A 27,966-nucleotide genomic window follows, 5' to 3' on the forward strand; every position below is an offset into this window, starting at 1 on the left:
CGGGGTGGGGTAGCCAGGTGGAAAGCATGGCCAGCCATAGAAAAATGCTTATTGAAATTCTCAATTATAGTGGATTTATCGGTGGTAACAGAGTTTCCTATCCTCAGTGCAGTGGGCAGCTGGAAGGAGGTGCTCTTATTCTCCAAGGACTTTACAGTGTCCCAGAACTTTTTGGAGTTTGTGTTGCAGGAAGCAAATTTCTGCTTGAAAAATCTATCCTTGGCTTTTATAACTGCCTGTGTATATTGGTTTCTAACTTCCCTGAAAAGTTGCATATCACGGGGGCTGTTCGATGCTAATGCAGAACGCCACAGGATGTTTTTGTGTTGGTTAAGGGCAGTCAGGTCTGGAGAGAACCAAGGACTATATCTGTTCCTGGTTCTACATTTCTTGAATGGGGCATGCTTATTTAAGATGGTGAGGAAGGCATTTAAAAAAAAATAACCAGGCATCCTCTACTGAAGGGAAGAGGTCAATATCCTTCCAGGATACCCGGGTCAGATCGATTAGAAATGCCTGCCCGCTGAAGTGTTTCAGGGAGCGTTTGACAGTGATGAGTGGAGGTCGTTTGACCGCTGACCCATTATGGATGCAGGCAATGATCGCTGAGATCTTGGTTGAAAACAGCAGAGGTGTATTTAGAGGGCAAGTTGGTTAGGATGATATCTATGAGGGTGCCCGTGTTTACGGCTTTGGGGTGGTACCTGGTAGGTTCATTGATAATTTTGTGTGAGATTGAGGGCATCAAGCTTAGATTGTTGGATGGCTGGGGTGTTAAGCATGTCCCAGTTTAGGTCACCTAGCAGCACGAGCTCTGAAGATAGATGGGGGGGCAATCAGTTCACATATGGTGTCCAGAACACAGCTGGGGGCAGAGGGTGGTCTATAGCAGGCGGCAACGGTGGGAGACTTGTTTTTAGAGAGGTGGATTTTTAAAAGAAGAAGTTCAAATTGTTTGGGTACAGACCTGGATAGTTGGACAGAACTCTGCAGGCTATCTCTGCAGTAGATTGCAAAACCGCCCCCTTTGGCCATTCTATCTTGTCTGAAAATGTTGTAGTTAGGGATGGAGATTTCAGAGTTTTTGGTGGTCTTCCTAAGCCAGGATTCAGACACGGCTAGGACATCCGGGTTGGCAGAGTGTGCTAAAGCAGTGAATAAAACAAACTTAGGGAGGAGGCTTCTAATGTTAACATGCATGAAACCAAGGCTATTACGGTTACAGAAGTCATCAAAAGAGAGCGCCTGGGGAATAGGAGTGGAGCTAGGCACTGCAGGGCCTGGATTCACCTCTACATCACCAGAGGAACAGAGAAGGAGTAGGATAAGGGTACAGCTAAAAGCTATGAGAATTGGTCGTCTAGGATGTCCGGAACAGAGAGTAAAAGGAGCAGGTTTCTGGGGGCGATAAAATAGCTTCAAGGTATAATGTACAGACAAAGGTATGGTAGGATGAGAATACAGTGGAGGTAAACCTAGGCATTGAGTGATGATGAGAGAGATATTGTCTCTAGAAACATCATTGAAACCAGAAGATGGCATAGCATGTGTGGGTGGTGGAACTGAAAGGTTGGATAAGGTGTAATGAGCAGGGCTAGAGGCTCTACAGTGAAATAAGCCAATAAACACTAACCAGAACAGCAATGGACAAGGCATATTGACATTAAGGAGAGGCATGCTTAGCGAAGTGATCAAAGGGGTCTAGTGAGTAGTGAGGTCGGTTGCGGTCACGGCGATTCAGACAGCTAGCCGGGCCATGGGTAGCAAATTGGCAGCATATGGTCTGTTATTAGCCACCTTGTGCGTTTCCGTCGGTAGATTAGTGGGGTTCCGTGTGGTAGAGGGGACCAGTTCAATTGGCAAAATAGTTATAGTTATAGTGGCCCAAGAAAATTGTCCGATAGACCTATTCAGATAGCAGCCGATAAGACAGCTAACAATTAGCTGGCCGCAGATGGGCGTTCAGGTTACGTCGCGACGGAGTGGCCAGCTGGATAACTCCCTCGGGCAGATAACGTCGGTAGTCCAGTCGTGAAGGCCCGATGGGGCTCCGCATCGGCAGTAAAACGGGTCCGGATAGGTGATTGTAGCCCAGGAGTGGCTGATGGAACTCTTCAGCTGGCTAGCTCCGGAATAATTGATGTTTGCTCCGGGACCAATTTTAGCCAATAGTCACTCGGATAGCAGCTAACTGCAAGATCCAGGTGTAAATGTCCAGAGCGGAAACACACGCACACACACACACACACACACACACACACACACACACACACACACACACACACACACACACACACACACACACACACACACACACCCCTCTACTTTAACTGCATTGTAAAGGTGCAGGTCTTATTGCGCGTATAGTAACAGTCAAATAACATCTGAACTTCCTGTCTACTCCACGTCCCAAATATCTTTTCCTAACAGTTCAATACTTTTGACCAGAAAATATTTTGACAATCTACAGCAGGGATCATCAACTAGATTTATTCGGGAGCGGATGGTCGGAACATAATTACAAATAATTTGCAGATTGCAATTTGACCGCGAGAATCCCAAACAGATCATTTCAAACCTTGTTTACGTTTGGTATCCGATCACATGTCTCTACTTTGTGTGGGAATAGGTGGGAACAGATTTCTGAAATTAAAATCCTTTGGAGCTGATCTCCTGGTGTGTTTTGACACTGTTTTATGTCCAACAATGAAAATTCAAAAACAAAACTTTGGGGGTAAACTTGCTCAGAAAACTTGGGAGGTAAGAATAAAGCCCCACGCTGGCCGCCAGTTGGGGAAACCCTGATCTAAAGTACGTTACTGCACATAAACCAGCTGTGGTCAACTATACATTACTAATTATAATTCTATGGTGGAGAAAAAACACCAGGTAAGACTAGCACCGTGGTATATCGTCTACAAGCGACACAAACTCTGGAGAAGGATTGGGGTTGAAGATCAGTCACTACAGACATTACAAGGGTGGGTGCGCTCGTGTGTGTGTGCGCTCGTGTGTGTGTATGAGTATTCCCAGCATCAATGCTGTAGTTCCTTGTCAATGCTGTGATAGTGAGCCAATCACTGTTTGTTGTCTTGCTATCGAGATAAATATTGTTACCTTTGGATTGTTTTTATGAATGACTGGTCGCCTAGCGACAGACCTAATAATCAACAGTTCTCCAGAGAAAGAGATTCTTTCCATTCTAAATTAACATACAGCAGTAACAGGAATATACTATGTTATAATACAATTCGTTTTTCAAAATGCATCACAAAATGTTATTACCCAATGGGCACACACCGGTTGACCCGACGTGGAATAGACGTTGAATTGACGTCTGTGCTGAATGGGCAGTTAGTTACATTGCATAATTTACATAGCATAATCTATAGATAGTAGTATCTGTCCAGTGTTTAGCATTTGGCAACTTCGTCCTCTAGCAAGATTTCATTTGCTGAGTTGTGTTTGATCCAGTAATGTTAAATGAGTGAGTTAGTGACTTATTGAGATAGGTAAATTAACCTCAAAACCAATTCTTCTGGTGAGCGGTCTGTAACAATTACAGCTAAACGCAGTCAGATTTCAGCCCTCCCACGTAAATGACAGAGCTTGTTGCTTTCAGCTCTACAACTACAGCCAGATCCACTGTCAACTCTCTCCAGTCTACAGTCCCCCTCCCAGATCCACTGTCAACTCTCTGCTCTCTCCAGTCTACAGTCCCCCTCCCAGATCCACTGTCAACTCTCTGCTCTCTCTAGTCTACAGTCCCCCTCCCAGATCCACTGTCAACTCTCTGCTCTCTCTAGTCTACAGTCCCCCTCCCAGATCCACTGTCAACTCTCTGCTCTCTCCAGTCTACAGTCCCCCTCCCAGATACACTGTCAACTCTCTGCTCTCTCTAGTCTACAGTCCCCCTCCCAGATCCACTGTCAACTCTCTGCTCTCTCCAGTCTACAGTCCCCCTCCCAGATATACTGTCAACTCTCTGCTCTCTCCAGTCTACAGTCCCCCTCCGAGATCCACTGTCAACTCTCTGCTCTCTCTAGTCTACAGTCCCCCTTCCAGATCCACTGTCAACTCTCTGCTCTCTCTAGTCTACAGTCCCCCTTCCCAGAAGAGTCAACACTTAATTTCAAGATGGTTGCTTTCACTTTCTAATCTCTACATAACATGTTGACATACTACAGGTGGAATGTGATAACTTAAAATGTAGTATTTCTGTTTGAATAGCTTTACGTTATCTGTCAATGAGTTGCAGAAACAATCCCACTGTAAATAGACTAGGCTACATTCACTACGTAGCTAGCGCAAAGTCAGCTATTCTCAGATGCTATTTAAGTGAAATCTAAGTAAATGAATGTGGCTAAAATGAGGTGCTCTTTAATCTGCCCATTGCATATCTGCTTGTTTAGCTGAATGTATTTTACTACTGCGTTAACATATTTGATGTGCGGGTGGCTGCTGGACACAAACAGTTATCTAACCTCAGACACTGTCAGCGGTCTCTTCTGTTGTTTTATTAAAATGAAACGGGATCCTGGTTACAGTGTTGAATTTCACTGACCTGCTGAGGGTGACAGCTTCTCATATCAGGTCAATAACGCCATCTACTGGTCATTAAAGGTCAAACACGTCTACTGCACAATGACTGGCATTTAAACAAGAGGGAATCAATCCAATCAAATGGAAATCATTTGTAACGCATCAAAGTAATGCATTTCATTTGTAATTGGATTAATGTGTGAACAAACATGTATTGATCATGAATAGCATCCGCAATGTCTACATTTGACACCACCAGCTGAGAAACGTGGTTTGTCATTCAGCTTTATTAAGGATCTCCGTCTAACCAGCAGAAAAACTCATTTCGTACATTTTGACCCTCGTTAGGTTTCCGTAGGTTTGGGTGTCATGGTGACTGAACCAACACTTGCTAGCCTCCATGACCGAGATGGAGAGACGGAGACTGAGGAGCTGGCAAATTAATAATTTATTAAGAGCTTTAAAACTGTACATTTGGTCACATGTAGAAGTGTGGCCGTCTTTTATATCACTAAATATGCACGTTAGAGTCGTGAATGTTTAAAAAAAAATATATATATATATTTGTACTCTTGAATATGTTACAATGTATAAGACCTAAAAATCAACGTTTATTGACTTGATTATTCCCGTCTTTCTTAGCTAAATGGAATAATTTAGTCGTTGTGTGTTCCCGGTAGACATTCGGGTGCTTTCGTAAATGCGCTTTGGTTATCCACTCCGATTTCAGATCTCTCTCATCAGTGTACCAGAGCGCTCAACACCCGTTAAATACGGCCCGTATCAGTAAACATCGGCAAAAAAACCTAAAACGAAATGAATTGTTGCCAGCAGCACAGTTACAGTCACCATTCGCTCTGGATAACATGAAAACAGCCTAACCAGCTCTGCTGGGGCGAGTAAAATGGTTAGAGTGAGATGTTCTCTCATTTGTGTCTGGAAGCCAGTTAGCTTGGGTGCTTGACTGCCGTTGTGTACTCCTCAGCCAGAGCGAATTTATGATCGGACAATCTGACTACACTCTGAATTTATGATCGGACAATCTGACTACACTCTGAATTTATGATCGGACAATCTGACTACACTCTGAATTTATGATCGGACAATCTGACTACACTCTGAATTTATGATCGGACAATCTGACTACACTCTGAATTTATGATCGGACAATCTGACTACACTCTGAATTTATGATCGGACAATCTGACTACACTCTGAATTTATGATCGGACAATCTGACTACACTGTGAATTTTTCCAAACGCCCAGAGCGCACTCTGGCACTCCAGATTGAGTTTAAGAACACACCCGAACCAGTGGTATAAAGTACTTAAGTAAAAATACTTGAAAGTACTACTTAAGTCGTTTTTGGGGTATCTGTACTTTACTATTTATATATTTTTGACTACTTTTATTTCACTACATTCCTGAAGAAAAGTATGTACTATTTACTGAATGTTTAGCAGGACAGGAAAATGGTCCGATTCACACACTTATCAAGAGAACATTCCTGGTCATCCCTACTGTCTCTGATCTGGTGGACTCACTAAACACATGCTTCACTTGTAAATAATGTATGTCTGAGTGTTGGAGTGTACCCCTGGATATGTGTAAATAAAACATAAATAGAAAATGGTGCCTGGTTTGCTTTATATAAGGAATTTGAAAAAAATGTTTACTTTTGATTATTAAGTATATTTTAGCAATTACATTTACTTTTGATACTTAACTATATTTTTAACCAAATACTTGTAGACTTTTACTCAAGTGGGATTTTAGTGGGTGACTTTCACTTTTACTTGAGTCATTTTCTATTAAGGTATCTTTACTTTTACTCAAGTATGACATTTGGGTACTTTTTCCACCACTGACTCGAAGTCGTAAGATGTCCAGCCAGTAATTTGTTATGCTAACAAGCTAGCAAGAGGTTGCAAAGCAACAGCATCAACTTCCGGTAGACAGGCTAAGAGCTAGTATGCTCAACTGAAAGGATACCGCTCGTTTACAGTATACTAAAATGAACTGATAGTATATACTCATTAAGTATGTAGTATACAGTATGTTAGTAAGGGTATTCGAACACAGCTCTTTTTGCCAGGGGGGTTTAAAGAGGGGGAAATGCGTCACGGGTAGGCGTGTCCAAGATTACGTGTCCTGTCCGAGCATAGAAGATGACATGCTAGCCATTAGTCTACCTAGAGTAAACAACTGTGTTTGGCATAACTATATTCAATTCAGGCCTATAGATCCAGTTCAATTCAGGCCTATAGTTTCAGTTAAAACAGAATTAAAGGCTAATTTCTCTGGTCAGCTGACCATGGCCTGTAGACACACTATGTCCTGATTGCCTAAGGGAAATATCTGGATACTGTCCTGTTACCTCCATTTCTCCTCTGTCTCTCTGTCTCTCTGTCTCTCTGTCTCTCTGTCTCTCTGTCTCTCTCTCTCTCTCTCTCTCTCTCTCTCTCTCTCTCTCTCTCTCTCTCTCTCTCTCTCTCTCTCTCTCTCTCTCTCTCTCTCTCTCTCTCTCTCTCTCTCTCTCTCTCTCTCTCTCTCTCTCTCTCTCTCTCTCTCTCTCTCTCTCTCTCTCTCTCTCTCTCTCTCTCTCTCTCTCTCTCTCTCTCTCTCTCTCTCTCTCTCTCTCTCTCTCTCTCTCTCTCTCCATGTCTCTCCTTTTTTGACATGACTGGTTATTCCCGCTCCACAACAAATATTAGGCTACCTAGCTTGATCACATTTCTTTAGAGGTGTGGGCAGAATGTTTACATATCGAGCAGGGACTTTTTCACGGCATGCCGTGCCAAACACAGGCCACACACTCTGCAACATTGATTGTCTATCGGACAATTTAAAAGTAAATGTTGCCTGTAGCCCACACTTCTCACCTCGCTCAGTCAATAGCCAACCATGCTCCAAAGTAAAAAGACCAGTAGCCTATGATAGTATGGGTAGGCTACAGTATTTCTATGCAATAGGAGCATGACATCATAGCCTATGTAATATCAGAGCCAATACCAAGGCAGGAACACAATTGGTCTATGTGCTATGCCACGTGACTGTATTCAAACAGTAACCTATTGTCTTGGAGAGAATATCATTCTTGCTATCTCTCGAGGTATCACTGTCAAGGTATCACGGTCAAGGTATCACTGTAAAGGTATCACTGTCAAGGTATCACTGTCAAGGTATCACTGTCAAGGTATCACTGTCATGGTATCAGTGTCATGGTATCACTGTCGTGGTGTCATGGTATTATTACCGTATAAAATTAAAAAGGGCCATGGTCTAAAGTAGTGCACTATATTGGAACACAAGATCTCTCCCTGCCTGCTGGCTGCAGAACCACAGAACACCCTACAGATATTCCTAAAACCACCCCCCTCCACCAGAACACCATACAGACATTCCTAACACCACCCCCCTCCACCAGAACACCCTACAGACATTCCTAACACCACCCCCTCCACCAGAACACCCTACAGACATTCCTATCACCACCCCCTCCACCAGAACACCCTACAGACATTCCTATCACCACCCCCTCCACCAGAACACCCTACAGACATTCCTATCACCACCCCCTCCACCAGAACACCCTACAGATAGTCCTATCACCACCCCCTCCACCAGAACACCCTACAGATAGTCCTATCACCACCCCCCTCCACCAGAACACCCTACAGATAGTCCTAACACCACCCCTCTCCGCCAGAACACCCTACAGACATTCCTATCACCACCCCCTCCACCAGAACACCCTACAGACAGTCCTATCACCACCCCCTCCACCAGAACACCCTACAGACAGTCCTATCACCACCCCCTCCACCAGAACACCCTACAGATATTCCTATCACCACCCCCCTCCACCACAGAACACCCTACAGACATTCCTAACACCACCCCCCTCCACCAGAACACCCTACAGATAGTCCTAACACCACCCCCTCCACGACCCAGAACACCCTACAGACATTCCTAACACCACCCCCCTCCAACCAGAACACCCTACAGATAGTCCTATCACCACCCCCCTCCGCCAGAACACCCTACAGATAGTCCTATCACCACCCCCTCCACCAGAACACCCTACAGATAGTCCTATCACCACCCCCTCCACCAGAACACCCTACAGATAGTCCTATCACCACCCCCCTCCGCCAGAACACCCTACAGATAGTCCTATCACCACCCCCCTCCGCGACAGAACACCCTACAGATAGTCCTATCACCACCCCCTCCACCAGAACACCCTACAGATAGTCCTATCACCACCCCCTCCACCAGAACACCCTACAGATAGTCCTATCACCACCCCCTCCATCAGAACACCCTACAGACATTCCTATCACCACCCCCCTCCACCAGAACCACAGAACACCCTACAGATAGTCCTATCACCACTCCCTCCACCAGAACCACAGAACACCCTACAGACATTCCTATCACCACCCCCTCCACCAGAACCACAGAACACCCTACAGATAGTCCTATCAACACCCCCTCCACCAGAACACCCTACAGATAGTCCTATCACCACCCCCTCCACCAGAACACCCTACAGATAGTCCTATCACCACCCCCTCCACCAGAACACCCTACAGACATTCCTATCACCACCCCCCTCCACCAGAACCACAGAACACCCTACAGATAGTCCTATCACCACCCCCCTCCACCAGAACACCCTACAGATAGTCCTATCACCACCCCCTCCACCAGAACCACAGAACACCCTACAGACATTCCTATCACCACCCCCCTCCACCAGAACCACAGAACACCCTACAGATAGTCCTATCACCACCCCCCTCCACCAGAACACCCTACAGACAGTCCTATCACCACCCCCTCCACCCAGAACACCCTACAGACATTCCTATCACCACCCCCCTCCACAGACCACAGAACACCCTACAGACATTCCTATCACCACCCCCCTCCACCAGAACCACAGAACACCCTACAGACATTCCTATCACCACCCCCCTCCACCAGAACACCCTACAGACAGTCCTATCACCACCCCCCTCCACCAGAACACCCTACAGACAGGCTCTCCTAACCACCCTCAGAAACGACCGCTCCCCAGCAGAACACCCTACAGACATTCCACACCACCCCCTCCACCAGAACAACCTACAGACATTCCTATCACCACCCCCTCCAAAAACAGAACACCCTACAGACAGTCCTATCACCACCCCCTCCACCAGAACACCCTACAGACATTCCTATCACCACCCCTCCACCTAGAACAGCAGACACCTATAGAACATGCTCCTATCAAACAACCCTACAGAACAGCTCCTAGTACACAACCTATAGAAACAGGCTGCTCCTAGTAAACAACCTATAAAACGGCTGCTCCGCCAGAACAACCTATAGATAGACAACAGGCTGCTCCTAGCAGAACAACCTATAGAAACAGGCTGCTCCTAGCAAACAACCTATAGAAACAGGCTGCTCCTAGTAAACAACCTATAGAAACAGGCTGCTCCTAGTAAACAACCTATAGAAACAGGCTGCTCCTAGTAAACAACCTATAGAAACAGGCTGCTCCTAGCAAACAACCTATAGAACAGGCTGCTCCTAGTAAACAACCTATAGAAACAGGCCGCTCCTAGCAAACAACCTATAGAACAGGCTGCTCCTAGTAAACACACCCTATAGAACAGGCTGCTCCTAGCAAACAACCTATAGAAACAGGCTGCTCCTAGCAAACAACCTATAGAAACAGGCTGCTCCTAGTAAACAACCTATAGAAACAGGTGCTCCTAGCAAACAACCTATAGAAACGGCTGCTCCTAGTAAACAACCTATAGAAACAGGCTGCTCCTAGCAAACAACCTATAGAAACAGGCTGCCCTAGTAAACAACCTATAGAAACAGGCTGCTCCACCAGAACCACAGAACAGCCCTACAGATAGTCCTATAAACAGGCCCCTCGCTAGAACAACCTATAGATAGGCTCCTAGCACAACCCAACAGGCTGCTCCAGAAACAACCTATAGAAAGTCCTAGCACCACCCCTCCAGCAGAACAACCTACAGAAACAGGCTGTCCTAGTAAACAACCTATAGAAACAGGCTGCTCCTAGAAACAACCTATAGAAACAGGCTGCTCCTAGCAAACAACCTACCAGAAACAGCTAGAACAACCTATAGAACAGGCTGCTCCTAAACAACCCCTATAGAAACAGCAGAAACAACCTATAGAACAGGCTGCTCCTAGTAAACAACCCATAGAAACAGGCTGCCCTAGCAAACAACCTATAGAAACAGGCTGCTCCTAGTAAACAACCAAGAACAGGCTGCTCCTAGCAAACAACCTATAGAAACAGGCTGCTCCTAGCAAACAACCTATAGAAACAGGCTGCTCCTAGTAAACAACCTATAGAAACAGGCTGCTCCTAGTAAACAACCTATAGAAACAGGCTGCTCCTAGTAAACAACCTATAGAAACAGGCTGCTCCTAGTAAACAACCTATAGAAACAGGCTGCTCCTAGTAAACAACCTATAGAAACAGGCTGCTCCTAGTAAACAACCTATAGAAACAGGCTGCTCCTAGTAAACAACCTATAGAAACAGGCTGCTCCTAGTAAACAACCTATAGAAACAGGCTGCTCCTAGCAAACAACCTATAGAAACAGGCTGCTCCTAGTAAACAACCTATAGAAACAGGCTGCTCCTAGTAAACAACCTATAGAAACAGGCTGCTCCTAGCAAACAACCTATAGAAACAGGCTGCTCCTAGTAAACAACCTATAGAAACAGGCTGCTCCTAGTAAACAACCTATAGAAACAGGCTGCTCCTAGTAAACAACCTATAGAAACAGGCTGCTCCTAGTAAACAACCTATAGAAACAGGCTGCTCCTAGTAAACAACCTATAGAAACAGGCTGCTCCTAGTAAACAACCTATAGAAACAGGCTGCTCCTAGCAAACAACCTATAGAAACAGGCTGCTCCTAGTAAACAACCTATAGAAACAGGCTGCTCCTAGCAAACAACCTATAGAAACAGGCTGCTCCTAGTAAACAACCTATAGAAACAGGCTGCTCCTAGTAAACAACCTATAGAAACAGGCTGCTCCTAGTAAACAACCTATAGAAACAGGCTGCTCCTAGCAAACAACCTATAGAAACAGGCTGCTCCTAGTAAACAACCTATAGAAACAGGCTGCTCCTAGCAAACAACCTATAGAAACAGGCTGCTCCAGCAAACAACCTATAGAAACAGGCTGCTCCTAGTAAACAACCTATAGAAACAGGCTGCTCCTAGCAAACAACCTATAGAAACAGGCTGCTCCTAGCAAACAACCTATAGAAACAGGCTGCTCCTAGTAAACAACCTATAGAAACAGGCTGCTCCTAGTAAACAACCTATAGAAACAGGCTGCTCCTAGTAAACAACCTATAGAAACAGGCTGATCCTAGCAAACAACAGGGGGGGGGGCTGATCCTAGTAAACAACAGGGGGCGGGGCTGATCCTAGTAAACAACAGGGGGCGGGGCTGATCCTAGTAAACAACAGGGGGCGGGGCTGATCCTAGTAAACAACAGGGGGCGGGGCTGATCCTAGTAAACAACAGGGGGCGGGGCTGATCCTAGTAAACAACAGGGGGCGGGGCTGATCCTAGTAAACAACAGGGGGGCGGGGGCTGATCCTAGTAAACGACAGGGGGGCGGGGGCTGATCCTAGTAAACAACAGGGGGGCGGGGGCTGATCCTAGTAAACAACAGGGGGGCCGGGGCTGATCCTAGTAAACGACAGGGGGGCGGGGGCTGATCCTAGTAAACAACAGGGGGCGGGGCTGATCCTAGTAAACAACATATAGAAAGGAATGTGAACAACTGAAACAACAGACAGCTACAAATATGAAAACACATTCGGAGAGAGGAGACAGGAGAGAGAGGAGAGAGAGGAGAGAAGAGGAGAGAAGAGGAGAGGAGACAGGAGAGAGAGGAGAGAGGAAAGAGGAGAGAGAGGAGAGAAGAGGAGCGAGAGAAAGAGTAGAGAGGAGAAGAGAGAGGAGAGAGGAGAAGAGAGAGGAGAGAGAAAGAGAGAGAAAGAGAGAGAGAAAGAGAGGAGAGAGGAGAGAAAAAAAGAGAAGAGAAAGAAAGAGAGAGGAGAGAGTAAGACAAGAGCAGGAAGAGAAACTTAGCAGCAGATTTCTGCCTACAGACACCATATCCCAGGTAGCTATAGTCTACATTACAGTTAACCATGTTACCTGGTGATGACATGTTCTACTCTGTTAAAAACAGACGGCAAAGTGGAGATACTTCAGGTAGTCTGTGTGTTGTCCGAATCCCCAGGCAGGTAGGTCCAAGTGTAGCTGTGCCCTCTCTCTCTCTACCCCTTATACATCCCTCTATCCCTCACTTCTTCCTCTCTCCCTGGTTTTGCATAGAGCTTGTCTACCGCTCTACATCACAACAATGATTGGGAGGGTTTTTTTGCATGTGAGAGGAAAGTGACAATGACAGGAGATGGATGATGGCGAGAGATGACTTCCTCGTCGTCTCTACCCTACGGCGAAGACAAAACATCCTATGTATTGTACTAACAGCTTTATCAATAACACGCTATACTGTAGATTCAACAAGCATACTCTATGAAGAGGCATATCCTATACATTCATTAAACAGCTTTCCCTCTACCTTATAGGTTCATTAAACAGCTCTGTCTCTCCCTTATAGGTTCATTAAACAGCTCTGCCTCTCCCTTATAGGTTCATTAAACAGCTCTGCCTCTCCCTTATAGGTTCATTAAACAGCTCTGCCTCAAATTAAACAGCTCTGCCTCTACCTTATAGGTTCATTAAACAGCTTTGTCTCTACCGTATAGGTTCATTAAACAGCTCTGCCTCTCCCTTATAGGTTCATTAAACAGCTCTGCCTCTACCTTATAGGTTCATTAAACAGCTTTCCCTCTACCGTATAGGTTCTTTAAACAGCTCTGCCTCTCCCTTATAGGTTCATTAAACAGCTCTGCCTCTACCTTATAGGTTCATTAAACAGCTCTGCCTCTCCCTTATAGGTTCATTAAACAGCTCTGCCTCTACCTTATAGGTTCATTAAACAGCTCTGCCTCTCCCTTATAGGTTCATTAAACAGCTCTGCCTCTCCCTTATAGGTTCATTAAACAGCTCTGCCTCTCCCTTATAGGTTCATTAAACAGATTTGTCTCTACCTTACAGATTTTACAAACCCAGTCTCTCTGAATATCACACATGCATACAGTATTGTCCCTGGTCATCCTGCTGGCTACCCTGCCGGCCACCCTGCTGGCTACCCTGCATAGAGAAGGTGTCTCTAACAGTTAACCATCTGCTACACGATCTCACTCCCCTTCCAACGAGCCAAGGAACCGTTAGAAAATAGCCTCACTCTATACCACCACAGGTTCCACTGAAAAGCCGTCCTCTGTTCTTCATCAACAGTCCCGTAGAATACCATCCCTGAAAAGCCTTCATCTCTCTTCATCAACAGTCCCGTAGAATACCATCCCTGAAAAGCCTTCCTCTGTTCTTCATCAACAGTCCCGTAGAATACCATCCCTGAAAAGCCTTCCTCTGTTCTTCATCAACAGTCCCGTAGAATACAATCCCTGAAAAGCCGTCCTCTGTTCTTCATCAACAGTCCCGTAGAATACCATCCCTGAAAAGCCTTCATCTCTCTTCATCAACAGTCCCGTAGAATACCATCCCTGAAAAGCCGTCCTCTGTTCTTCATCAACAGTCCCGTAGAATACCATCCCTGAAAAGCCTTCCTCTGTTCTTCATCAACAGTCCCGTAGAATACCATCCCTGAAAAGCCTTCATCTCTCTTCATCAACAGTCCCGTAGAATACCATCCCTGAAAAGCCTTCCTCTGTTCTTCATCAACAGTCCCGTAGAATACCATCCCTGAAAAGCCTTCCTCTGTTCTTCATCAACAGTCCCGTAGAATACCATCCCTGAAAAGCCGTCCTCTGTTCTTCATCAACAGTCCCGTAGAATACCATCCCTGAAAAGCCTTCCTCTGTTCTTCATCAACAGTCCCGTAGAATACCATCCCTGAAAAGCCTTCCTCTGTTCTTCATCAACAGTCCCGTAGAATACCATCCCTGAAAAGCCGTCCTCTGTTCTTCATCAACAGTCCCGTAGAATACCATCCCTGAAAAGCCTTCCTCTGTTCTTCATCAACAGTCCCGTAGAATACCATCCCTGAAAAGCCTTCCTCTGTTCTTCATCAACAGTCCCGTAGAATACCATCCCTGAAAAGCCTTCCTCTGTTCTTCATCAACAGTCCCGTAGAATACCATCCCTGAAAAGCCTTCCTCTGTTCTTCATCAACAGTCCCGTAGAATACCATCCCTGAAAAGCCTTCCTCTGTTCTTCATCAACAGTCCCGTAGAATACCATCCCTGAAAAGCCTTCCTCTGTTCTTCATCAACAGTCCCGTAGAATACCATCCCTGAAAAGCCTTCATCTCTCTTCATCAACAGTTCCATTGGACACTATCACTGAATTCCGTAGCAACACAAGACACATACCGTGACATATGGTATCACAAGAGGTGTTGAAATTGAACAAATTCTGTTACGTTAAAAAAATAAAAAAAATAATAATGTTTAGGGCATCAACATAATATCACAAATTATTTTGAAGTGATTCTGTCTACACTTGGTGCTCAGGTTGTTCTTCTTGGGACCAGGGCTGCTGGGCTGTTCAATGGCCCTCTATGGCAGACGGTCTGCTTCCAACCTTTTCAGCCTATGGGTTCAATCACTATCTGAAATAATTTGAAATACGTGAGCGGGCTTGATTGAGATTGCCAGGTGCAATGGAACTAATGGAATAGTTACAAAAGTGCAAACCCCACCCACCTGACACTCCAGGCAGGCTAAAGCATAAGCTCAAAGTTTTTGAAAGATTTCAAAGAGTATTTGAACCCAGGTCTGGTTGGAAGGTGATGCCGGAGGGACCAGTGAGCTCAAAACTAAGGCAGGTTGGGAAGGGAATGGGTGGGGTCGAGACAGACGGACAAGGATAGACCAACACACACACGAAGGCCACAGACACACACACACACACAAACAAGGGCGTAAAACACATACACACAAAACATACACACAAAACACACACACACACACCCTGTCCCTCTCTCTCTCTCTTTCCTCGTCAATGGCTCTTTTATCCAACATGGCTGCCAGACATGAATGTGACTCCACACCCTGTTCCAACCACATTCTAATAACAGGCACACCCAGACCAGACTGGACCAGACCGGACCAGCATATGAACCCTGCCTGCTAAGGTAACAGTATGTGTATATTTAGGCGATCACACACACACACACACACACACACACACACACACACACACACACACACACACACACACACACATACACACACACATACACACACACAGTACATAGTAACCCACACCTTTAAAAACCCTATCCTCAACCAGGTGGAAGAGCACGTTTTGACAATGGATTTACAATTGTATATAAAACAATTTTAAAAAACATCTTCACTTGAATCTGATTGGTCAACTACCCCAGCCCTCCTGCATCAATTTACATACTTTGTATTATTTTGGGGTTGCTGCAGTTCAGTGTTGTGGCACTGTAACTTTGTCCACTCAGATGGACATAAAAAACACAACAAAAGAAAAAAACAGACAGCAAAGATATGGGATAAAAAGGCATGAGTACCATTGGTGAGGGGTTAATAAAGCGCCATTTCCTGTTTAGTAGAGACCTTGAAAAAGTAGGAATATGAAAATAAATAGTAAAGAACTTGAAGAGTAGAATCGTTTAAAATGCAAAAAAGGCAAACAAAAATATTTTGTACAAATCTGCTCAACCCGGACAGTTGAAAAGTCTGGTGGGACTAAGAGTAAAAATACTTATTTTGGTGAAAAAAATATTATTGAATTGCTGACAACACACTCTATTAGGCAACATAAATTGGTTAAACCACATTTCATGACCCACGGGGTCAATTAAGCAATATTCAGTCTAAAGGTCACCTATAAAATAATACCTATAGCATTAATTAAAAACTGCACTCTGTCATCTACACAACATGAACAGAAGTATGTGGAAACCTGCTCGTGGAACATCTCATTTCATACATAAGTATTCAGAGCCTTTACTGTGAGACTCAACATTGAGCTCAGGTGCATCCTGTTTCCATTGATCATCCTTGAGATGTTTCTACAACTGGATTGGAGTCCACCTGTGGTAAATTCAATTGATTTGACGTGATTTGGAAAGGCACACGCCTGTCTATATAAAGGTCCCACAGTTGACAGTGCATGTCAGAGTAAAAAAACCAAGCCATGAGGTCGAAGGAATTGTCTGTAGAGCTCCAAGACAGGATTGTGTCGAGGTACAGATCCGGGGAAGGGTACCAAAACATGTGTTTGGAACAACGAAGACTCTTCCTAGAGCTGGCCGCTCGGCCAAACTGAACAATCAGGGGAGAAGGGCCTTGGTCAGGGAGGTAACCAAGAACCCGATGGTCACTCTGACAGAGCTCCAGAGTTCCTCTGTGGAGATTGGAGAACCTTCCAGAAGGACAACCATCTCTGCAGCACTCTACCAATCAGGCCTTTATGATGGAGTGGCCAGACGGAAGCCACTCCTCAGTAAAATGCACATGACATCCCGCTTGGAGTTTGCCAAAAGGCACCTAAATGACTCAGACCATGAGAAACAAGATTCTCTGGTCTGATGAAACCAAGATTGAACTCTTTGGCCTGAATGCCAAGCGTCACGTCTAGAGGAAACCTGGCACCATCCCTACAGTGAAGCACGGTGATGGCAGCATCATCCTGTGGGGATCTTTTTCAGCGGCAGGGACTGGGAGACTAGTCAGGATCAAGGGAAAGATGAACGGAGAAAAGTACAGAGAGATCCTTGATGAAAATTTGCTCCACAGCACTCAGGACCTCAGACTGGAGCGAAGGTTCACCTTCCAACAGGACAAAGACCCTAAGCACACAGCCAAGACAACGCAGGAGTGGCTTCGGGACAAGTCTCTGAATGTCCTTGACTGGCCCAGCCAGAGCCCGGACTCAAACCCGATCTAACATCTCTGGAGAGACCTGAAAATAACTGTGCAGCAATGCTCCCCATCCAACCTGACAGAGCTTGAGAGGATCTGCAGAGAAGAATGGGAGAAAGTCCCCAAATACAGGTGTGCATAACCGAGATTCGTCCGTCGGACTGCCAGATGGTGAAGCGTGATTAATCACTTCATCATCGGTCCCGTTCTGTGAGATTGTGTGGCCTACCACTTAGCGGCTGAGCCGTTGTTGCTCATACATGTTTCCACTTCACAATAACGGCACTTACAGTTGACCGGGTAAAGCTCTAGCAGGGCAGAAATCAAACCAACTGACTTGTTGGAAAGGTGGCATCCTATGACAGTGCCATGTTGAAAGTCACTGAGCTGTTCAGTAAGGCCATTCTACTGGCAATGTTTGTCTATGGAGATTGCATGTCTGTGTATACCCTGCCTGCCTCTGTTAGGTATCAACGAGGAAACAGTCATATAAAACATTTACACTATTATACACACGCATGGATGTGCACTGTCACAGACAGACAGACAGACAGACAGACAGACAGACAGACAGACAGACAGACAGACAGACAGACAGACAGACAGACAGACAGACAGACAGACAGACAGACAGACAGACAGACAGACAGACAGACAGACAGACAGACAGACAGACAGACAGACAGACAGACAGACAGAGATCAAAAAGAATAATGGCAGTAGAGAATATGCTGAGACAGATCGACAACACCATCCCACACCCACACCACCCCACACCCACACCACACCACCCCACACCCACACCCACACCCCCCCACACCCACAGAGATACCACCCCATGTCTCACATTAGATTAGACAGATTAGATTGCTGACCAACGCTGATCTACCATGTCTGTCAGAATGCATTCTGGGGTTCCCAGGACCAACGCTGATCTACCATGTCTGTCAGAATGCATTCTGGGGTTCCCAAGACCAACGCTGATATACCATGTCTGTCAGAATGCATTCTGGGGTTCCCAGGACCAAAGCTGATCTACCATGTCTGTCAGAATGCATTCTGGGGTTCCCAAGACCAACGCTGATATACCATGTCTGTCAGAATGCATTCTGGGGTTCCCAGGACCAACGCTGATCTACTATGTCTATCAGAATGCATTCTGGGGGTCCCAGGACCAACACTGATCTACCAGGTCTATCAGAATGCATTCCGGGGGTCCCAGGACCAACACTGATCTACCAGGTCTATCAGCATGCATTCTGGGGTTCCCAGGACCAACGCTGATCTACTATGTCTATCAGAATGCATTCTGGGGGTCCCAGGACCAACGCTGATCTACCAGGTCTATCAGAATGCATTCTGGGGGTCCCAGGACCAACGCTGATCTACCAGGTCTATCAGAATGCATTCTGGGGGTCCCAGGACCAACACTGATCTACTATGTCTATCAGAATGCATTCTGGGGGTCCCAGGACCAACGCTGATCAACCAGGTCTATCAGAATGCATTCTGGGGTTCCCAGGACCAACGCTGATCTACTATGTCTATCAGAATGCATTCTGGGGTTCCCAGGACCAACGCTGATCTACTATGTCTATCAGAATGCATTCTGGGGTTCCCAGGACCAACACTGATCTACTATGTCTATCAGAATGCATTCTGGGGGTCCCAGGACCAACACTGATTTACCAGGTCTATCAGAATGCATTCTGGGGTTCCCAGGACCAACACTGATCTACCAGGTCTATCAGCATGCTAAGCACCAGCAGAGAGCAGCATGAACAGGGACTGGATCATAACATAACATGGCTCTGCTCACCAGACTTGGGTTTAAATATTATTTTAAATAATTTCAAGTACTCTATCTCTGCTTATTAAACTTGCCTGGTAGCAGTGGTGAAAAAGTAAAGTACAAATACCCCCCCAAAACAGACTTAACTAGTACTTTTAAGTATTTTTACTGAAGTACTTTACACCACTGCCTGGTACAGATCTAGGGACACACCTGACACTCCAGGCTACATTAAGCAATACAAAGCAATAACAAAGCATTTTAAAAGATTGTAAGTAGTATTTGAACCCAGGTCTGCTCTACTCTGCTCACTCCCCCTGATAAGCAGAGCTTCCTGTCAGTCGAATGGACCATTGCTATGAGTTGAATCAATTACTATGCTGGATAGATCTTTAAAGTTAAAGTTTAAAGGAATTAAAACAGGACAATAGTCCAATAAATACTTCACAATCCCTAAAGGGGATATCTGTGATGTATTTTAACCCATTCCTTAAAAGGGATATCTGTGATGTATTTTAACCCATTCCTTAAAGGGGATATCTGGGATGTATTTGAAACCAATCCCTAAAGGGGATATCTGGGATGTATTTGAAACCAATCCCTTACCAGGTATTTTAATGATGGTACCTTATGACCAGGTATGTAATGTGTGTATAGTGACTCATAACAGAGTACAACTAAGAGGCTATATGAAAACACTTACATTATATAACATTCCAGTTCTCTCTCTCTCACACACACACACACACACACACACACACACACACACACACACACACACACACACACACACACACACACACACACACACACACACACACACACACACACACACACACACACACACACACACTCAGTAGTAAACACGTTACCCTGTGTCCGTGTCAGAAAAACACAGAAAAAAAACCTGACACACTTCGGGTGCGTTGGTAAATTCAGTCATCTACTCCGATTTCAGAGCACTCTCATCTGATTGCCAGAGAGTGCAGAATAACTGATGCATCTGTGAACGCTTAACACCCGTTGAATATGGACATTGTCAGTAAACTCATCAGCCAGAGTGTCTGGTGTGCGCTCTGAACAAGAAAACACTCTGAATTTGGAACGGACAATCTGACAGCACAGTTACAGTCACCAACTCTCTGGGTAACATAACAGCTTAACCATCTCTCTGCTAAGGCAAGTCATGTTCAGTGAGCTGTTCTCTCTCACTTAGATGTCTGGAAGTAGCTAGCAAGTTAGCTTGGGTGCTGTTAGTACATTCTGATCAACCCTTAAAGAGATGGGTGGGGCTAAAGCTTAAGAGAGTGTGAACGATGCTGAATGGCTGTAGACAAAGGAGAGCTCTCAGGTAGGTGTAACAAAACATTCAAAGGTCATTTTCTCAAAAGTGGAGGTTACAAGTTGATCAACTTTCAAAGCAGAATTACTTTCCCTTTGTTCCTCAACTGTTGTGTATGATATACCATTTTGTAGCTCTGAGTCTCTACTTTTATCTAATGTAAAAAACACAATTTGAAATGTTGTTACATAAGACCAATTTGAGCCGGTCGGTCACATGTTAACATACAGTCAGTAGTAAACCTGTTCCCCCTGTGTCCGTGTCACACAATCACACACAAACACACACTCTCGTCTAAATCTTACCATATAGAGCCTTGGCGCTAATCTTGCTGTCAGATCTGGCCACCCCACTGCAGAGAGAGGAAGAGCAGGAGGAAGAGGAGGAGGGGTTACCAGGGTTACGTAGTCTGCCCTTCATCGCTTATCCAATTTTTTTCTCAAACGTCTCCAAATGTGACAATGTACTACACACACACACACTACCTATCACTAATCAGTCTCACTACACACACACAGGGCAGTGTGATACAGTGAGTAAGAGTTTCCCAGCTTGCAGACTGGACAGGACTGGAAGAGATTAGTCTTGAAATTCTGAGCATATGGCCCAGAGAGAGAGAGACAGAGAAGCGGCATGGAGAACGGGGAGAGAGGAGAGAGAGAGAGAGAGAGAGAGAGAGAGAGGAGGCGTGGGCCTCGGGGGGAAAGAGTGAGAGAGAGAGAGTGAGAGAGAGAGAGAAGGCGTGGGTCACGGGTAGAGAGAGTAAGAGAGAGGGGGGGCGTGGCACACATATAGAGAGAGATAGACAGCGAGAGAGAGAGAGAGAGAGAGACAGCGAGAGAGAGAGAGAGAGAGAGAGAGAGGAGGGGCGGGCGTGGGGCACATGGAGAGAGAGAGGAGGGGGGGCGTGGGGCCATGGAGAGAGGGGGGGTGGGGGCACATGGAGAGAGAGGGGGGTGGGGCACATGGAGAGAGAGAGGAGGGGGGGCGTGGGGCACACAGAGAGAGAGAGGAGGGGGCGTGGGGCACATGAAGAGAGAGAGGAGGGGGGCGTGGGGCACATGAAGAGAGAGAGGAGGGGGGGCGTGGGGCACATGGAGAGAGAGAGGGGGGGGCACATGGAGAGAGAGAGAGAGGAGGGGGGCGTGGGGCACATGGAGAGAGAGGAGGGGGGGCGTGGGGCACATGGAAAGAGAGAGAGAGAGAGAGGAGGGGGGGCGTGGGGCACATGGAGAGAGAGAGAGAGGAGGGGGGGCGTGGGGCACATGGAAAGAGAGAGAGAGGAGGGGGGGCGTGGGTCACATGGAGAGAGAGAGAGAGAGAGAGAGAGGAGGGGTGGCGTGGGGCACATGGAGAGAGAGAGGAGGGGGGGGGGCGTGGGGCACATGGAGAGAGAGAGAGAGAGGAGGGGGAGCGTGGGGCACATGGAGAGAGAGAGAGAGAGGAGGGTCGGGCGTGGGGCACATGGAGAGAGAGAGAGAGAGAGGAGGGTCGGCGTGGGGCACATGGAGAGAGAGAGAGAGAGAGAGAGAGGAGGGCGGGTGTGGGGCACATGGAGAGAGAGAGGAGGGGGGGCGTGGGGCACACGGAGAGAGAGAGAGGAGGGGGGGCGTGGGGCACATGGAGAGAGAGAGGAGGGGGGGCGTGGGGCACACGGAGAGAGAGAGAGAGGAGGGGGGCGTGGGGCACAGGGAGAGAGAGAGAGGAGGGGGGGCGTGGGGCACATGGAGAGAGAGAGAGAGGAGGGGGGGAGCGTGGGGCACATGGAGAGAGAGAGAGAGAGAGGAGGGTCGGCGTGGGGCACATGGAGAGAGAGAGAGAGAGGAGGGGGGGCGTGGGGCACATGGAGAGAGAGAGAGAGGAGGGAGGGCGTGGGGCACATGGAGAGAGAGAGGAGGGGGGGGCGTGGGGCACATGGAGAGAGAGAGGAGGGGGGGCGTGGGGCACACGGAGAGAGAGAGAGGGGGGCGTGGGGCACATGGAGAGAGAGAGAGAGAGAGAGAGGGAGGGGGCGTGAGGCACATGGAGAGAGAGAGAGGAGGGGGGGGCGTGGGGCACATGGAGAGAGAGAGAGAGAGGAGGGGGGGCGTGGGGCACATGGAGAGAGAGAGAGAGAGAGAGGAGGGGGGGCGTGGGGCACATGGAGAGAGAGAGAGAGGAGGGGGAGCGTGGGGCACATGGAGAGAGAGAGAGAGGAGGGGGGGCGTGGGGGCACATGGAGAGAGAGAGAGAGAGAGAGAGAGGAGGGGGGGGCGTGAGGCACATGGAGAGAGAGAGAGGAGGGGGGGCGTGGGGCACATGGAGAGAGAGAGAGAGGAGGGGGGGGGGCGTGGGGCACATGGAGAGAGAGAGAGAGAGAGAGAGGAGGGGGGGCGTGGGGCACATGGAGAGAGAGAGAGAGAGAGAGGAGGGGGGGCGTGCGGCACATGGAGAGAGAGAGAGAGGAGGGGGGGGCGTGGGGCACATGGAGAGAGAGAGAGAGAGAGAGGAGGGGGGGCGTGGGGCACATGGAGAGAGAGAGAGAGAGAGAGGGGGGGGGGCGTGGGGCACATGGAGAGAGAGAGAGAGGAGGGGGGGGGGCGTGGGGCACATGGAGAGAGAGAGGAGGGGGGGCGTGGGGCACATGGAGAGAGAGAGAGAGAGAGAGAGAGGGGGGGCGTGGGGCATATGGAGAGAGAGAGAGAGAGGAGGGGGGGCGTGGGGCACATGGAGAGAGAGAGAGAGAGAGAGAGAGAGAGAGAGAGAGAGAGAGAGAGAGAGGGGGCGTGGGGGCACATGGAGAGAGAGAGAGAGGGGGGCGTGGGGCACATGGAGAGAGAGAGGAGGGGGGGCGTGGGGCACATGGAGAGAGAGAGGGGGGGGCGTGGGGCACATGGAGAGAGAGAGAGGAGGGGGGGGCGTGGGGCACATGGAGAGAGAGAGAGGAGGGGGGCGTGGGGCACATGGAGAGAGAGAGAGGAGGGGGGGCGTGGGGCACATGGAGAGAGAGAGAGAGAGAGAGAGAGAGAGAGAGAGAGAGAGGGGGGGCGTGGGCACATGGAGAGAGAGAGGAGGAGGGGGGGGCGTGGGGCACATGGAGAGAGAGAGGAGGGGGGCGTGGGGCACATGGAGAGAGAGAGGGGGCGGCGTGGGGCACATGGAGAGAGAGAGGAGGGGGGGCGTGGGGCACATGGAGAGAGAGAGAGAGGAAAGCTGGAGCCAGGAACCCAGGGAAAGCAAACACGCAACAGAAACAGAGGTTTCTCTGTCCTCCAGGAGTCCCTGACCCAGTCTGACATGTACTAGGTTAGTGATTTTATCTCACTGTGTTTAACTAGGAGTCTGGGAAAGGGCATCTATGAAAAGATGGAAAATGGATGTGTGTGTGTGTGTGTGTGTGTGTGTGTGTGTGTCACTCACTTGGCCTGCCTCATCGGAGGTCCCAGGACACTCATGATCTAAGACATCCGCCAGAGAAGAAGGGAGGCTGAGAGGAGAGAGAAATGACATCATGTTTGTTTACTAAACCGAGCATAGAACGTTTCCCACAAGATAAATTCTATACATGATATACATCTATAGACGACGTCTATAACAACCAACATTGGTTACACAACCTCAATGTCTCCCCGCTTAAACATTGACAGAATCAAATTAAAGTTTATTGGTTGCGTACAGAGATTTGCAGATGTTATCGCAGGTGCAGCAAAATGCTTGTGTTTCTAGCTCCAACAGTACAGTAATATCTAACTAAATGCTTGTGTTTCTAGCTCCAACAGTACAGTAATACCTAACTAAATGCTTGTGTTTCTAGCTCCAACAGTACAGTAGTATCTAACTAAATGCTTGTGTTTCTAGCTCCAACAGTACAGTAATACCTAACTAAATGCTTGTGTTCCTAGTTCCAACAGTACAGTAGGGAACTTTTTAGGTTGTCAGTGATGTGCACGCTGAGGAACTTGAAGCCTTTGACCCTCTCCAATGCAGCCCCTGTTGATGGGGGTGTGCTCTCTCTGCTGAAGTCCACGATCAGCACCTTCGTTTTGTTGACGTTGAGGGAGAGGTTATTTTCCTGGCACCACTCCGCCAGGGCCCCTCACCTCCTCCATGTAGTCTTAAGTTTCTGCCTATAGGTGGGGAGGAGTAGAACGGAGGCGTGCTTCTACCCCTGCATTGCTTGCTGTTTGGGGGGTTTTAGGCTGGGTTTCTGTACAGCACTTTGTGACATCAGCTGATGTAAGAAGGGCTTTATAAATAAATACATTTGATGATCTGATTTTTCTAAGGGAGGGAACAGTAGCAATGATCCTCAGTCCTCAATGCGAGTGTAGACGTGTTGATCGGAGACGTGTTGATAGAATTTCAGTTGCATTTTCCTCAGATTTCCGTGTGGCTCAGCTGATAGAGCATAGTGCTTCCAATGCCAGGGTTGTGGGTTTGATTCCCATGGGGGACCAGTACGGGGATGGGGGGGGAAAACACAACAATGTATCCAGTCACTACTGTAAGTTGCTTTGGATAAGGGCGTGTGACTAAAATGCTAAATCCCCTGCTGTAGTAACTGTGACCTGAGGGTATGTGGTTTCCAGTGTAGTTCTTTGAGAGCCATTGCCAGCTTGTGGGGAGGGAATGTGTGTCAGTGTTCTGGTTCCAGACCCTGGGATGAATAGAGCTGCCTTGGGAAGTTCAAACAAAGGATCCAGGTCAGGGAAATCTCATTTCTGATCGCCAATCTAATATCCCAAAGTTATTTCCGGCTGTAGGTAATAAAACAAGAAACATTCTCAGTAAATAACACACAACTACTGCAAAGTTGGCTAAGAGCTAGAACCAGGGTGACCGTTTCACAACGTGAAGATTGTAGTTGCTGTTGGGTCAGAGTGCTGTTGGTGGGTGGGTCAGAGTGCTGTTGGTGGGTGGGTCAGAGTGCTGTTGGTGGGTGGGTCAGAGTGCTGTTGGTGGGTGGGTCAGAGTGCTGTTGGTGGGTGGGTCAGAGTGCTGTTGGTGGGTGGGTCAGAGTGCTGTTGGTGGGTGGGTCAGAGTGCTGCTGGTGGGTGGGTCAGAGTGCTGTTGGTGGGTGGGTCAGAGTGCTGCTGGTGGGTGGGTCAGAGTGCTGTTGGTGGGTGGGTCAGAGTGCTGTTGATGGGTGGATCAGAGTGCTGTTGGTGGGTGGGTCAGAGTGCTGTTGGTGGGTGGGTCAGAGTGCTGTTGGAGTGCTGTTGGTGGGTGGGTCAGAGTGCTGTTGGTGGGTGGGTCAGAGTGCTGTTGGTGGGTGGGTCAGAGTGCTGTTGGTGGGTGGGTCAGAGTGCTGTTGGTGGGTGGCTCAGAGTGCTGTTGGTGGGTGGGTCAGAGTGCTGTTGGTGGGTGGGTCAGACAGACAGGAACTGTATTGTTGTATTGTTATTAGGTACCCCCGTTAATGAAAATAGTCCTACAGACAGTGAGTCATGTGGATGTGGCTTGCTATACAAAGGGACTCAGAACCGTTTACGACTCAGAACCGTTTACGACTCAGAACCGTTTACGACATGCCTTTTAATGTTGTTGAAATGTTAAGGTGCCCAAAAGTAGTTCAAAATAATGTTTCCATCTTAAGCAGCGAAAATTGTTTGCGGAAATCAGCTTTGTTTACACAGCAAGGACGAAAAGAATGTCATTTTGGCTGTAATGATCTCCAAAATTCAACTCGCACCGTTGATATAGCAACCGACGCTACTAGCTTATCGAATCCCATTGTGACACGACGACGACTACACTGTTTGGCATAACAGGGCCTCTAAGGTGGTAGGAGGACACAATAGGGCTATCAACTGGTTAATCTACATCACTGTCACAATCTCTAGCCTGCTATTAAAGAGCATATTGGAATTGTTTAACTCAATTAATTGACCTTTGATATGTTTTTATAACAGCCAGTTAAGTTAACTATTAGCTCATTTACTGTGCCTTAAGAAAACAAGGGGTAGTAGAGGAATGACTCTTTATCTACTGATGACAGGAACGGTGTAAAAGACAAAAAAAAACAATCCCTTTCCTCTCATCAGACTTGATGGCACCTCCTCAAGACAGTCAGTAACGATTATGTAATCATGGAATGTCTAATGTGTCTCCGTCTGGAACCATAAATAATGGCGTCATTAGTAAATGATTACTGTCTAACTTATCTGGATATTAGCCTGATCCCCGAATGCTGCAAAATCACCATAGAAGTTAGCAAGTCAACACAAACAGATCTGAGACAAAGCTAATATTAAAAGGCCCAGTTCAGTCAAAAACGTGATTCTCCTGTGTTATATATATATATATAGCCAGTTAAGCTGGCTATATATTTCCACTCTGAGGTTGGAATAATACTGTGAAATTGTGAAAATTACTATAATGCCCTTTTAGTGTAAGAGCTGTTTGAAAAGACCACCTGACATTTCAGCCTGTTTTTGATGGGATGGAGTTTTGACCTGCTTGGTGACATCACCAGGCGGTAAATTAGTTAATAGACCAATAGGAAAGAGAGTTCCAAACCTCTCTGCCAATAACAGCTAGTTTTCTGTTTTCCCCTCCCCACTCAGACCACCCCAGACAGTCCCTAGCAACATTCTTGCTTGAGAAATAGCTCTTTGCTAAGAAGCAATTTCTGTTTATTTTTGACCATTTTAATTGAAAACAAATCACAGTAAGGTACTTAATTGTTACCCGGAATTGATTTGATATTGAGATAAAAACATCTGCATTGGACCTTTAATGCATTTACTTACTAGAAGCAAAATAACGGTAAAATAAAAATAAAAGTGTTTGTTTCGTTACGTCTACTCCGGTGTTCCACGAACCGCCGGTCCACGAACCACCAGTCCACGAACCACCGAACCACCGGTCCACGAACCACCGGTCCACGAACCACCGGTCCTGGCATCCATCATTACACCTGGACTTCATTACTACCTTCATTACTTACCATTTATCTAGCGCTTTGTTCTGTCAGTCATCAGGTAGTAATTGTTTGTGTTTCCATGTCCAGACGCTTCTCTTGTTTTGTACCGGTTCTTATTCGGTTTTTTTTCTCTTCTTCATTAAACTCACTAACTGCACCTTCTTCCTGACTCCCTGTGTTGACGTTACATGCGTCTGCTTCACACAGAAGATTTGAGTTTCATCCAGTAACTTTTTAATCCCCATTTTGTATTTTGGTGAAGAAAATAACAACTTTTTTTTTTTCACAAGAAGAGTATTCTTTTCACTTCCTTCTTAAAT

General features: G+C 47.0%; 1 protein-coding gene across 2 annotated transcripts in view; it reads right to left on the reverse strand.

Annotated features, from left to right (window-relative positions):
- The window catches only part of LOC106584800 (epidermal growth factor receptor kinase substrate 8-like protein 2), a 97,595-nt gene that overhangs the window by 50,243 nt on the left and 19,386 nt on the right, over nucleotides 1–27,966 (reverse strand). The window contains exons 2-3 of one of the 2 annotated variants that reach the window (XM_045706542.1): nucleotides 24,142–24,208; nucleotides 21,048–21,094 (exon numbers count right to left, since the gene is read on the reverse strand). In XM_045706542.1, the coding sequence (XP_045562498.1) occupies nucleotides 21,048–21,094; nucleotides 24,142–24,176 (82 nt within the window). In that variant the 5' untranslated portion in view covers nucleotides 24,177–24,208. Of the gene's footprint in view, nucleotides 1–21,047; nucleotides 21,095–21,227; nucleotides 21,359–24,141; nucleotides 24,209–27,966 lie in introns of those variants that run through there. The other variant, XM_045706541.1, reaches the window with a different exon arrangement.

This window comes from Salmo salar, chromosome ssa23, assembly GCF_905237065.1.
Source record: "Salmo salar chromosome ssa23, Ssal_v3.1, whole genome shotgun sequence".
NCBI classification, from domain to species: domain Eukaryota; kingdom Metazoa; phylum Chordata; class Actinopteri; order Salmoniformes; family Salmonidae; genus Salmo; species Salmo salar.